The sequence below is a fragment of the Biomphalaria glabrata genome, chromosome 2 (assembly GCF_947242115.1).
Source record: "Biomphalaria glabrata chromosome 2, xgBioGlab47.1, whole genome shotgun sequence".
Classification (NCBI taxonomy): Eukaryota; Metazoa; Mollusca; class Gastropoda; family Planorbidae; genus Biomphalaria; species Biomphalaria glabrata.
Window position 1 is genome coordinate 3,652,598 of NC_074712.1, and position 13,392 is coordinate 3,665,989.

A 13,392-nucleotide genomic window follows, 5' to 3' on the forward strand; every position below is an offset into this window, starting at 1 on the left:
TGTGAACTTGCTTGATAAGGTAATATTTAAGTTACAAAGCTGGAAATTTTGTTCACATTATTTCTCATTCGATCAAACATTCACCAATTTTTTATCAATAAGTCGTAACTATTTTAATGTTTTTCCAGACAGTACTAAGCTTAGGAGAAAATAAGCCTAGTGTAGAGAATGAGATAGTTTGGCAAAAAATTTGAAACTAACTATAGATAACTATAAAAACCTTCTATTTTCATAAGTGCTTGGCTAGTTTAGTGGCTAGTGCATCAGTCTTCCATCATGGAGGCTTAAGTCCTTGAGTTGGAATTATGACTCAAGCTACCTTTTTTTTTAAACTTTTATTACTTTGCCAGCACAGAAACCCTCTCCCATATCCCCCCTTTTCCCCTCTGGTCCACACAAGTGATTGGACCATATTTCATAAACTTTACTTGCTTCAAGGATGGACTCTGCAATTTACTTCAGTAGTTATTTGTGTTTGTATGTGTGTTATATTGGTTCATATTGTCTAATTTTATCAAGATGGTAAATTAATTTCACCTTTTTTTTCTTCTTTAGGACAAAGAATTTTTGGAAGAGGAAAATTTTTACCTGGAGACCCTCCGCCACACTCCCTATCACAGTACAGCATCCAAATCTTGAGATCCACTGTACCAAAGTTTATCACTGACTCAGGTTTAACATCATTTACTGTTTGAGAGTCTACATGCTGTAATGTGAGACAGTAGTAGGTTATAATGTATGACACTAGAGCACTAAGGATTTATTTCTAATGGTGAACTGGAATAAAAGCTACTAGTTTGTTGGCAAGTCATCAAGTCATTTGACTTAGAGTCTTATTTGTTACAGCTGTATTGTGTAGGTCTTCTGTGTCTAGGTCTTATCTTCTTCTTATATAATACAGATGTTACTTCAAAATAGATGATTACTTCCTATGGGTCATGAATGTTTACCAATGACTTAAATTCTGCCAAGTCACTGGTTTTCCTGGCTGGCTCAGGCAACCCATTCCATGCTGTAATAGCACTAGGGAAGAAGGAGAATATGTACAAATTTGTCCTAGGTCATCTGTTATTTCTTTCTGATGTTACTGTAAGTATAAGGTTGTTTAGTTAATTTGGTATCTCTTTTTTTAAATGATTTGTCAATGACTCTTTTAAGATTCTAAATACATTTTGGGGACAAAGATTTCATTGTGCTGACCACACCATACCCTTATAATATTATTAATCCCCTGATGCAGAAAAATACTTAAAGTGAAGGTTATGGAACTGATCAACATTGAGTGGCTGCTTGTATAGTGTCTGCAAACAATGTAGGCTAATGGTATCAATTGAGTTGGTCTCAGTATACACCCAACACGATTGATTGACAGAACTCTGGACTGGTTTATGATCTTTTCATAGTTTGAATATTTCTAAGAAATGACCAAGATATGGAGTTTATTTGCTTCCTTTGCTTTTGTTATTGCCATGGTGGTCAAGCAATAATGTGCTGGGCTGTCAAACCAAAGCGTTAAAGTTCAGATCCAGTTAATGCCAGGAGATATCCAAATGAACACCCGGCTCAAGTCTTGGGTAAAAGTAAAAGCTGACACCCTCATTACCTTATAGGTGAACTTTACATCACCTGTCCACTTTGACCCTTGAACTCTTTGTCTGACAGTGATCTCAGTCAATGTTTGCCCCTCACCAAGCCACTTAGTAAAGGCTTTTTTGTTTGGTACCTCCCCCTTACTCTGTTGGTCCGTTGGGGCACCACACAAGATCTGTCAAACGTCTTTCTCCATTCCCCTCTGTCTTTTGCCTTGGACAGAACCTCATTCAACGACAGGCCTTTCCATTCTTTTATTAATGTCTTCCCATCGCTTTCTCTGTCTGCCTCTTCTTCTTTTTCCTGGTACTGTTCCCTGAAGGAAGGTCTGTGCAAGTTATGAAGACCTTATAATATGGCCATAGAGTTTTAGTTCGTCTTTCTTTTTTTTTTTGCGATTGTAAGCAGGTCCAATTTCTGTAGTAACCCTATCTCTTTGTTTGTGGTGCGATCTTTAATTGTTTCGTCGCTCAACTATTTTATTGTACATCTCACTCTATACATTTATACACTCCACATTTTTAGAGCTTTAAACTAGGATGTACCTCTCCTGCCAAGGGGGACATTTTAAATAGCAATACGTTGACTTTATATGTATTTACAGTAAAAGTTTTTATTTATATGTACATATTTCCTAAAACTATATATTTATATATCTTCAACAAAAAAAAAAATACTGTACAGTATTTGAACTATCAACTCTAGCTGTATATTTGTTTGGCTGTTGTGTTTATATGGATACTTTTATGACATTTCCTTGTCATGCTATGTGTCAATCAAGGGATTTATTTTTGTTGAGGGAATTTGTCAATACTGAACCTTTTTTTTTTTTTCATTGTTATTGAATGTTGTGTAGGCATCTCAGAATGTTTGTATACAAAATAAATAAACAATGTTTCCAGTGTCTATAGAGTTCTTGTGTACATCAGGTCCTTTTTTAAGTCATACTAATTATTTGCACCTTTTTGTCTATCCTTTTTCTTGGTTCATACCTTTTTTTTTTCTAATGTGTTAATTAGCTAGATTCATTCGTGTTCTAATGTGTTAATTAGCTAGATTCATTCGTGTTAACCTTTACCTCTTTCTGTACTTAAAAAAAAGGTCCTAATTTTTTTTCTAACAAGACTCCAATAAGGCAGGCAAAGATTGGAGTTTTAAAGTTATTATTATGGGCCTAGTGGGCACTTAGTATAATCTGGGAAGGTAAGGGTTGGGGGCTATAAGGTGTTTAAAAACATTCCATCGTTCACCCGATGCCCCCCCTGCATCAGTGAACTTATGGAGCAAATTGTCACTTGAAAGTAGTACAAGTCACTCCTAGTTGTATTTACAAGCATATCATCATAAGCAGTAGGTGCTATCCAACTTTTCTATGTTCCCCCATCATTAGCGTGTTTTGTTATGTGTAATGCACATTGTAAGACAAATGTACTCAAGGATGATAAAGATTATTATTAGTAATCAAAGCGCACCTGTCCGCCTTAGCTGGGCTTAGGAATGTAATTTTTTATTGTTTTAATTGCCAAAAGAAGTAACTGTCATTATTATTTTATTTTTTTTAGAATGTTGGTCAGTTTACGATCATATTTTAAAAATAAATAATTTTAGATTCATTCTGACTGTAAAGGGCAGTAAGTAGGTAGAAAATGAAAGCCATGCTTACAGAGTTGTTGTTCTTTACTCCATATGTTCTTCGCGCGTGATACAGACAGATGCATGGAAAGAAAATAAAAATGAGAAGCCAATGTATAAATCTATGAGGATTTGATGTTTCAAACAGCTTTATATGATATTGTTGATTTTTTGAACATTTATATGGTAATATTTATAGTACTGAAAAAAAAAGTTGGTTTCATCAGGGTAACGCTCTCAAGTGTCAATCACAGTGATGATAAAGACTTTAGTTAACTCATTTCTATTGAGTGCCTGACAAGGCTTCCTCGTTAACCATCGGTTTTAGAAACAGATAAAGTTTACATCACTTCCACAAAGGGTTACCGTCACTTTTATTATATAGAGCTGAATAGGCTTGCCTTCATATGACTTGTATCAAACTTATTTTCATATTTGTTGTGTTTCTATATTTATCTATTTATATCTGTCATGTGGACATTTATAGTGAATGTATATGTCTAAAATATTTATGTATACCTATTTAAATATCTATGTTTGTATAATCATAGCCATTAACACTCAGACATCCGTCCAGTAGCCTATAATGTAAAAAAAAAAAAAAGGTGGCACCTCATTATAAAGAACTCTCCTGCCAAAAGAACATTTGCATAATTGAAGAAGTGAATGTATTTTTTGTTTGTAAATTATTATTTTTTATATATGAAATATATATATATGAAATAAACTTGTACATTAAAAATAGTTACCTATACATTTGTTTAAATAATTATTCATGTGACCTTTTCTTGACAATGCAGTTGTCATCTATGACTGTCCGGGGCGCATGACCAGACTGCCATCAGAGGCTGTCTCTGAGATGTAAATGGTTAATCTTAACGTAGACATAATGCAGCGTTTACACGTCATTAAACACCACTACCATAATTAGTTGTCGGCCTTTAAAACAGATTCAGTTCAGAGCTGAATGCTAAAATATTTCCCAATATGTCCAGACAAATCACCAGCAACACCTGGCCCCTTTCCTTTTTGTGTTAAGAGTTTAGTTGACTGTGAGGGTTCTGCTCTTTTAATCATTTGGTCTATTTAACACAATGTTGTGAGTTAATGGTTAAATTGATATAGCTGTGGCCGCCTTCAGTTGTGGAACGATTGTGGAACATATTATAAAAAATGAAATGAAAGCCTGGACTTAATCTAGGCCGGAAAGCTGTAGCCCACACAGCTGTTTCCCCTCTCCCCTCCTAATAGCTGACCCTGCCCTCTCCCCTGCTAATAGCTGACCCCCTCTCCCCTCCTAATAGCTGATGTGTCCAACGGAACGGAAGGTACCCGTTACAGTTTGGTAGATCAGCCTCAGTTTGGTAGATCAGCCTCAGTTTGGTACACCAGAGGCGTCGCAAGTTCTGCAAGAGTGGGGCACTGCCTACTTCAAGGTGCCTACTTTTCTACCCGAGGCTTTTCCCATGGAACGTTACCCTTCAACAAAGTTGATCTACGAGTCAGCAGTGAAATAGAGCTTTTCCTGTAATTGTAAACAACAGAAGCTTTGATCCAGAGACTGGCATTAGAAGCACCACACAACCAGTGGCGCTGCCCTCAACATTTAAAGAGAAGGGAGACTTGATGAGTTGGTAAACTGACAGGAGAATCTAAATCGACCAACGGCGGACAATGGTTATGTCTGCGTCGGATGTGATAAATATGTGGGTCGCAGCCGTAGCCATGTGAAGTGCTTCATTCCTTCTACAGCTTCGGACTCGAAGACAAGCCGTATATATATATACATATAAGTGAGTTTCCACTAAATATGTTTAATATTTATCCCTTCAAGAGAAAAAAACAACATAGAAATACAATACCACTTTTATACAACTTATACAGCGATTAGTTTGCACTTAATAAATAATGAATGTTAGATTTGAAAAGGAAAGGAACATTTTTACCCCACCCATTCATCTCTCCCCCCCCCCCCCTTTTTTTTTTTACCGAGTTAAAAGCCCTTTAAATCATTCCTGTATTCAACTCTTCAGGAGTGCGGGAATTCCCGAAGACGTAGAGTTGGTTCAAGCTAAATATTTTCTAGTTCTCTCCAGCCAAATTTCAATTTACTTTTTTTTTTTATTTTGAAAAATTATAACGGTCAAACTAGTTTCCCAGTGTGACCAACGAGCTAGTCATTCTTTTCCCAAGGATATACAGCAACTGTCAAATTTCTAGGAAAATCGTTACAGCCGTTTTTTTTTTTTGAGTTCAGTCTTCGCGAAGAAGTGAAAAAAAAAAAAATAATAATAATTATTTGATCACATACATGCGCCTGTCTACAACATTGAAGAATTTGTTCAAGCTCTGTGGTAATGACGTTGTGTGTGTGCGGTTTTGTTTTTTTTATACAAAGGATGGATTCAAAAACCAGGTCAGTTCTATGCTGTTCATGAACATGTTGGCTGTTTGTTATTTCGATTCATCATTTTTGTGTAATGTTTGTTTCTTTTCATTTTATAATCCCTTTTTTTTTAATGCCTTAGGCATAGGCAAACTAGACAGCCGCCCAGGGCCTGCGCTAAAAGGGGGCCTCGCTCAGGACTCGTGTATTTGATTCCGATAATGAAATAGCTAACATTGTGCCTAATGCTATAGTTGGATTACACTACCCAGACTAGATTTTAAATAAATTGCATAAATTTAATATTTCGCATTTTTTTTTCTATTCCATCTGGGGCCACCTAGGGCCTCCAATTATGTTAGGCCTTGACTGGATAGAAATATATTTTAAATGTTTTTCCTTTTGTAGCTTGTAGTTATGGTGTTCTTGTACCAGTATAACGTGTATTCTTATTAAAGGGGATTAGAATCAATGTAAAATAAATCCCAAACAAAAATATTGAAAAATATTTCAACCAGAGGCGTCACTAGGGTCGGTGTCATCCGGTGAGGCCCGCACTCCCCGCAGCTGTGTAGTGACGCCACTGATTTCAGCTAAAACTAATTGGAACATTGTTATAAAAAAAAATAGAGAAGAAAGATTAAAACAAAAAAAAAATAACAAGAAAAAAAAAAGTTCAAGGGTTAACTTTTTAAGGTCTTTGTGGCAGTTTGATCTCATGAAGGATCTGAACCTTGGACAAGTTCATTGTACATTGAAGACATTATGGAGCTATGAGGTTTACATGCCGAGGTTGCTACGAGAGCTTCTCGTGGCTGGGCTGTATTGAGTGCTTCTCGTGGCTGGGCTGTATTGAGTGCTTCTCGTGGCTGGGCTGTATTGAGTGCTTCTCAGTGCTGGGCTGTATTGAGTGCTTCTCGTGGCTGGGCTGTATTGAGTGCTTCTCAGTGCTGGGCTGTATTGAGTGCTTCTCAGTGCTGGGCTGTAACGCGGGCTTGCTGGCGTGCTTGGAGGCTTTTTCTTGTATGCTGGACTGCTCGCCATCCTTCGGGGGCTGCACTGACTCATTCCTTTCCCCTCGAGCGACGTTACTGTCCAAAGAACCCTTGCGGGTGGAGACGTTGCTATTGTCCGATCGAGAGATGGAGTTCTTATGACTGGGGATGTTCTCCAACGGGATGCGCCAAGGAAAGTGGTCGCCCCTGGGGTCCAGCATAACAATCTCGCGCCCGTTGAGCGTGATTGGTTGAAACGAGGCCGCGTCTAAAAATATGAGAACGGGAATTCCCTTAATTCCAAACTCGCTGGCTACAGAATCCTGTGGAGAAATAATAAAGATATTGATACGATGCGGTAAGACTTGCTAAAGGGCAGTACCTTGATTTCTGATAAAGATTTTAGAAAATTTAGAAAATTAAAGGCATATTGATATATAATTGGCTTCAGCGAGGCTGTTATTCATTTTACTTGGAATTAAGTGGTCGTTAGGTTCGAAAATCCTAATCGAAAAAGTCCCTAGGATTGTTGGAGAGGATTTCATCTAATGGACAAATGTGAACCAGGAACTCTTCACCCCGAGGATCCAGACCATTCTGTAGGGCAAAGAATCTTTTGTCGAAGTAGTCCAAACGTAGATACTGTCTACAAAAAACATTATCTACAAAAAACATTATCTACAAAAACCATTATCTACAAAAACCATGATCATAACAAACAATATCTATAAAAAAAAAACACAATATCTACAAAAACCATTATCTACAAGAACCACTACCTACAAAAACCATGATCATAACAAACAATATCTAAAAAAAAACAAAAAAAAACAATATCTACAAAAACCATTATCTACAAAAACCACTACCTACAAAAACCATGATCATAACAAACAATATCTATAAAAAAACAACAACAATATCTACAAAAACCATTATCTACAAGAACCACTACCTACAAAAAAAAAACATTATCTACAAAAAAACATTATCTACAAAAACCACTATCTATAAAAACAACTATCTACAAAACCCACTAGGTCTACCTACTAAAACCACCATCTACAAAACCATCATTACACCAGTAGTTATTTATGCAAGCTTGACCTAGACACAGAGCAGAGCAGAATTTGTTGTTGTTTTTTGAGGGTGGGGTGTTAAGAATCATTTCCCTCCTCCATCGTATTTGCCTTATGGCCCTTACTCCCCCGAAGTAAAATTCAAGAGATGATTGTTACTGATTGTTACTATGCGGAAGATTGCACCCTTCTTTCCCGCACCAAACAGGAGCTCCACCGTGCTCCACTTCCCGCACTGGGGCAGCAGTGCCCCCCAACGATGTGTCCCTGTCTAGAGTAAATAGACAACCGTCAGGCTAATGCCAACAGCGTTATTGTCGCCTCCTGTTGAGAGTGTGGTGGAATAAGTCTCTTCGCCTACACACAAACAATGTATATCGAGCAGTGATTCTCACCACGCTTTAGCTCGGCTCTAAGACCTGGGTATAGGAGGTATATGAGGCTTCTCGAACCCCCATCCATTTTTTTTTTCAAACAATGTTAAGCACACACATTTTATTGTATCATTTGAGCAACGCGCAGGGCGCGGTGGCTGAGCGGTAAAGCGCTTGGCTTCTGAACCGGGGGTCCCGGGTTCGAATCCTGGTGAAGACTGGGATTTTTTATTTCGGGATCTTCGGGCGCCTCTGAGTCCACCCAGCTCTAATGGGTACCTGACACTAGTTGGGTAAAAGTAAAGGCGGTTGGTCGTTGTGCTGGCCACATGACACCCTCGTAAAGCGTAGGCCACAGAAACAGATGACATTTACATCATCTGCCCTATAGACCACAAGGTCTGAAAGGGGAACTTTACTTTACTTTGAGCAACGCAGATGTGATTGACCGTAGACATTTAGCCGGTAGTAACATGTAGCCGGCAGTAACATTTAGCCGGCAGTAACATTTAGCTGGCAGTAACATTTAGCTGGAAGTAACATTTAGCTGGCAGTAACAATTAGCCGACAGTAACATTTGGTCGATAGTAGCATTTAGCCGACATTAACCAGCTTATCTTATCTAGTAAATTACAGGCGCTTCACACACACACACCATAACACTTCCCAACACAAAAACACACACACACTCTTGTCAGAGTTGATATTGTACTCACTCTCTTGTCAGAGTTGATATTATACTCACCCTCTTGTCAGAGTTGATATTGTACTCACCCTCTTGTCAGAGTTGATATTGTACTCACCCTCTGGTCAGAGTTGATACTGTACTCACCCTCTTGTCAGAGCTGGTATCGTACTCACCCTCTTGTCAGAGCTGGTATCGTACTCACCCTCTTGTCAGAGCTGGTATCGTACTCATCCTCTTGTCAGAGCTGGTATCGTACTCACCCTCTTGTCAGAGTTGCAGTAGTCAATGGCGTACCACGGCATCCTGGAGAAGTACTCGTGGAACGACGCCTCGCTGTAGTCGAAGCTGACGAAGACGACCTCGAACCTCCTGGAGGCGCCCTTCAACTCATCGTAGAACATGGCGAGGCGTGGGGTGAAGATCTTGCAGGGCGGGCACCAGTGGGCAGAGAAGTACAAGGCTTGGACACGTGACCAAACCGGGGGCAATGGGTGTGAGGAGTGAGGAAGGTTAAAAGGTCAAGGACAAATCAGAAAACATGATGTAACAATAAAATGCTAGATAGTAAAGTTTAGAAGTAAAATGTTTTGTTTGTTTTCATGATGTTTGACATGTTTCATGATGTTTGACATGTTTCATGATGTTTGACATGTTTCATGATGTTTGACATGTTTCATGATGTTTGACATGTTTCATGATGTTTGACACGTTTCGGATGTTCCTTCATAGTTCAAGATAGTTTACTTCCTAGTCCAAACCTCCCGCAGGACGACAGGGGATGGCAGCGGAAAGGGTTTGAACCCGGGACCATTGACAAGTCATAACGACAGTCCAGCGCGCATACCGCACGACCAGACAGTAAGGACCATGTTGAGAAAAGAATCAAAGTATAACTAGACATATGTTAGCTTGAAATACACCACCCCCTCTTCCCCCAATGCCATTTCTCAATGGACCTCATTCACCAATCACCACAGGCGCGGGGCGGAGCCCACCGCCAAGCATTTTTTTCCGGTTTTGAAAGCCAACAAAATGCATATTCTGAGGTATCTACAGTGCATTATTCCGCTATTAAACAAAGTTTTATTTCAAATACCTAATGTGCTATTCTTACTGACTTAGACCCTCCCGCGCCGTTCGGCGCATTGTGCGGCAAGCGGTTTCCACAAAAATCTGTCACTGGCAATGTCTGAAGCCTCATCGAATTTTGAGTGTGTAACTGCTTATTTTATATTGAAGAGGTGTTTTTTTTAGCTTCAAACCCCGCTGGATGGGGGTTTTAAACACAAAAACCATCTCATGGCTACGCTCATAGAATCTGGTGACAGATGTATGATTTAGTCTTATATTGAAGAAGAGGTTTTATCTTTAAAAAAAATTCGCTGGGACAAGTGTTGGTTTAATATTAAAATCTCACCTAAAATAAACAAAATCAAACCAAATAATCAGTCACAAAATACCCCCTAGGGGGGGGGATTTTATTTCGGGGGGGGGGGGGATTTGAGCCCCAAGCCCCCCCCCCTCTCCTGGCTACGCCCATGGCTTATATAGATAAGTATTTTCTATACCTACTATACTTATACTAAATTAAAACCACTACGCTTTATAACAAATATATAGTCGGGTGTTCAGTGTACACTATTGATCCCACAGGTCGCATAGCATTAGACCTACACACGTCGGTACATTGTAACTGAGTACGGTATAATTAAGCAGTGCGAACACAACATGGAATGTTACCAATGACGCCATCTTCTCCTTCCTGCACAGCAAACGTCGAGGGACTGACGGAGTCGCCCTTAGCGTTCAAGACGCCTTCCCCCAGGAGCTTCTCCAAAGGGTGCACAGACGCCTTCTTCTTGCTGTCGGATCGATGTTTCTTGGAAGGCCTGGGCAGCGAATTCTTGGACATTTACTAACTCATTGACCTGCTAAATGGACGAAACAAATGTGTACTGTATTCTGCATGAAATATTTACAAGGTTTGACTTTTTTATATAACCGGAAGTTATTTGATAGCGTCATTTCCTGAAATTTGTAAAGAAAAAAATAAATCTTTAATGTTGCTAAACGTGAAAATTATATGTGTCAGACGCGAATAGACGAAAATTTTTAGTAAACGAAACTACAAAAATAATTTCTCTATAACAGAAGTTACGAAAGTTATATCATATAAAACCAGAAACATATATTAAACAATAAAATATAGAAAGTGAGAAAACGATATAGGCAAATGTAATGAAACGTAATGAAAACATTAGAAAATGAAAAGAGAAATATTATAAGAGACTTTGAAATAAATGGGAGGCGCGGTGGATGGGTAGTAATGCGCTTGGCTTCAGAACCGGGGGGGTCCCGGGTTCAAGCCTGGTAAAGACTGCAATTTTTTTATTTCGGGATCTTTAGGGCGCATATGAGTCCACCCAGCTCTAATGGGTACCATATACTAACTGGGGAGAATTAAAAGGCGGTCGGTCGTTGTGCTGGGCAGATGACACCCTCGTTAACCGTGGGCCAAAGTAACACTTCATCTTCCTTGAGATCACAAGGTCTGAAAGGGAAATTCTACTTAGGCCTGCTAACCATCAAGGCACGATGGCCGAATGATATAGCGCTTGGCAAACTTGGCATAGGAAACGTGGGGTCTCGATCATATTGTCCAACTCTAGTTTGAGCGAAATGCGCGCCGCAGTTCGGCCGCCTCGAGAGTGACGGGTTCTAATTTCTTACTAAAAAAGTTCTTACCCTGCTTCTGCCTTCCTCCGTCGTCCTGCTGGAGGTTTGGGCTAGGGAGTATATTATTAAAGTAAAGTAGCAATTATTCATAAAACACTGAACCATAATCTTCAAATACAAAAACAAAATTTAATAAAATACTCTGAAAGACACAAAGATAAAGGCACATTCCTCGTCCCATATGCTAGGACAAATTTGTACAAATGCTCCTTCTTCCCTAGTGCTATTAGAGCATGGCATGGGTTGCCTGAGCTAGCCAGGAAAACCAGTGACTTGGCAGAATTTAAGTCATTGGTTAATATGCATGACTAAATGCATGACGCGTAGGACGTAATCATCTTCTTTTTTTTGAAGTAACGTCTGTATTATATAAGATGAGATAATATTTTTAAATCTGAAGGAACAGGCGAAACATGAAAATCATTTTACAAACAAACATGGAAGTTGTAGCCTACTGGCCACCTGACACCCTCGTTAACAGTCCGCCACGGAAACAGATGACCTAGCTTTACATCTTCTGGACCCATATAGTTCGACGGGGCTTATTTTATGAATTGCGTGGCAATAAAAAAAAAAAGACAATTAAAAAAAAAATCTTAGGACTAGGAGAAACACATTGAGCATTAAAAAAAAACATATATAGGTCGAATAACTTGTACATTTAAAATTAGTACTTTACTTTTTATCTTTATATAAAGTCTACAATCCTGCGATTCTTTGTGCGACACGAGAAAGCAGCAACAGCAACAAGCTCCATACGGCGACGTGGGAAAAGTTAGCGCGCTCATTTTTATTGGTCGACCTTTTTTTTTTTTTTTTTTTTTTTTCACGCATGCGCCGAGCCGCCGGGTTTGTAAGAAACAAAACACAGGTGCACACATACACACACACACCGAGTCGTCTGCTTTGAGTGTGGTGCTACACCTCGACAAGCTTCGCTTCAGTACACTGGATTTACATTCAGGATTATTTATTCAAGGAATACAGTAGTGGGTGTATCTTTTGGTTTATTTTTTAATGTGATTAAGTTTACATCTAGAATAAGAAAGTTCTAGAGTAGATTTAAAATCTAGATCTTTTAAAGTTTTGTTCGGATCAAACTTCTAGACTTAAGTTGTCCTGGCTTACTCGTGTGTTACCCTCTTTGGCCTTATTGAAGTTATTCATAAACGGAGCGCTAAAGCGAGTGTCAATTCCTCTAAAGTTTTCTTGTGTTGTATTTTATTCTGTGCTTTTTATGAGTTGACGCGCTATTTCAATGGGAAAAGATTTGGATATACTCCAAGCAGTTAAAGACAACGATTTCAATGGATTACAGAAGTTGCTTCAAAAAGCGTCCAAACAGGCGAAAAATAGTAAGTTATATTCTAGATCTAGAGTTCTAGGCTGCATTTAGATTATTGAATGATTATTAATATTTTTATACTTGACTAGATTACTTATAATTATTCTAAGATATAAACAACGTCATCAAAATCTAGATCTTTCTAAACTTTTTTTGCTATGCTCCATATCCAATGACAGTACCACAATACTGGATCTACCTCGTAGATCTTTACACTATTACTATTATTATAAAAGGTCTAGGAAGAAGTTTCTAATCTATGTCATTCATTAGACTCATTAGATTGATCGGTTAATTTGGTGGGTCGTCTACCGGGCTCTACCCGACCCTTAGTGTAAATCCCGGTATTTACAAACTAGAATTACGAAATGACACCGTCATAAAGATATGTGACAATTTTACAATTTTATTTGCTTTGCCACAGAGCACAAGTGTTACAAAGGCTGTCTATATAAATAATAACATTATACTAGTATACCAATCACACACTGAAAGTAATATAAAAAATGAAAACATAATAAAAGTAATAATGATATAATTGTTACATTACATTATAAATAATAATGA

The 13,392-nt window shown here is 38.5% G+C and overlaps 3 protein-coding genes across 4 annotated transcripts in view; 2 read left to right on the top strand and 1 right to left on the bottom strand.

The window, feature by feature from the left end:
* The window catches only part of LOC106057922 (fas-binding factor 1-like), a 38,589-nt gene extending 36,168 nt beyond the window's left edge, over window positions 1–2,421 (top strand). The window contains exons 33-34 of the mRNA XM_056018788.1: window positions 556–1,962; window positions 1,999–2,421. Coding sequence (XP_055874763.1) covers window positions 556–639 — 84 coding nt within the window. The 3' untranslated portion in view covers window positions 640–1,962; window positions 1,999–2,421. The remainder of the gene's footprint in view (window positions 1–555; window positions 1,963–1,998) is intronic.
* Window positions 2,422–6,283: 3,862 nt separating this feature from the next.
* On the bottom strand, window positions 6,284–10,754 carry LOC129924434 (nucleoredoxin-like). Its single transcript, XM_056018792.1, has 3 exons — window positions 10,485–10,754; window positions 9,005–9,204; window positions 6,284–6,926 (listed from the first exon to the last, which is right to left on the bottom strand). The coding sequence occupies exons 1-3, from the start codon at window positions 10,654–10,656 to the stop codon at window positions 6,405–6,407; spliced, it is 894 nt and encodes a 297-aa protein (XP_055874767.1). The 5' UTR covers window positions 10,657–10,754; the 3' UTR covers window positions 6,284–6,404.
* A 1,602-nt stretch (window positions 10,755–12,356) lies between these two features.
* Window positions 12,357–13,392, top strand: part of LOC106057959 (caskin-2-like) — a 258,135-nt gene continuing 257,099 nt past the window's right edge. For both annotated transcript variants that reach the window (XM_056018782.1, XM_056018783.1), the window contains exon 1: window positions 12,357–12,835. In XM_056018782.1, the coding sequence (XP_055874757.1) occupies window positions 12,739–12,835 (97 nt within the window). In that variant the 5' untranslated portion in view covers window positions 12,357–12,738. The remainder of the gene's footprint in view (window positions 12,836–13,392) is intronic.

Excerpts from the sequence above, each read along its gene's own strand:
- LOC129924434 (XM_056018792.1), bottom strand. The coding sequence starts at position 10,656 with ATGTCCAAGAATTCGCTGCCCAGGCCTTCCAAGAAACATCGATCCGAC. Across the intron at positions 9,205-10,484 it reads AGGAGAAGATGGCGTCATTG|CCTTGTACTTCTCTGCCCAC; the intron begins GTAACATTCCAT and ends CACGTGTCCAAG. Across the intron at positions 6,927-9,004 it reads ACTGCAACTCTGACAAGAGG|GATTCTGTAGCCAGCGAGTT; the intron begins GTGAGTACGATA and ends ATTTCTCCACAG.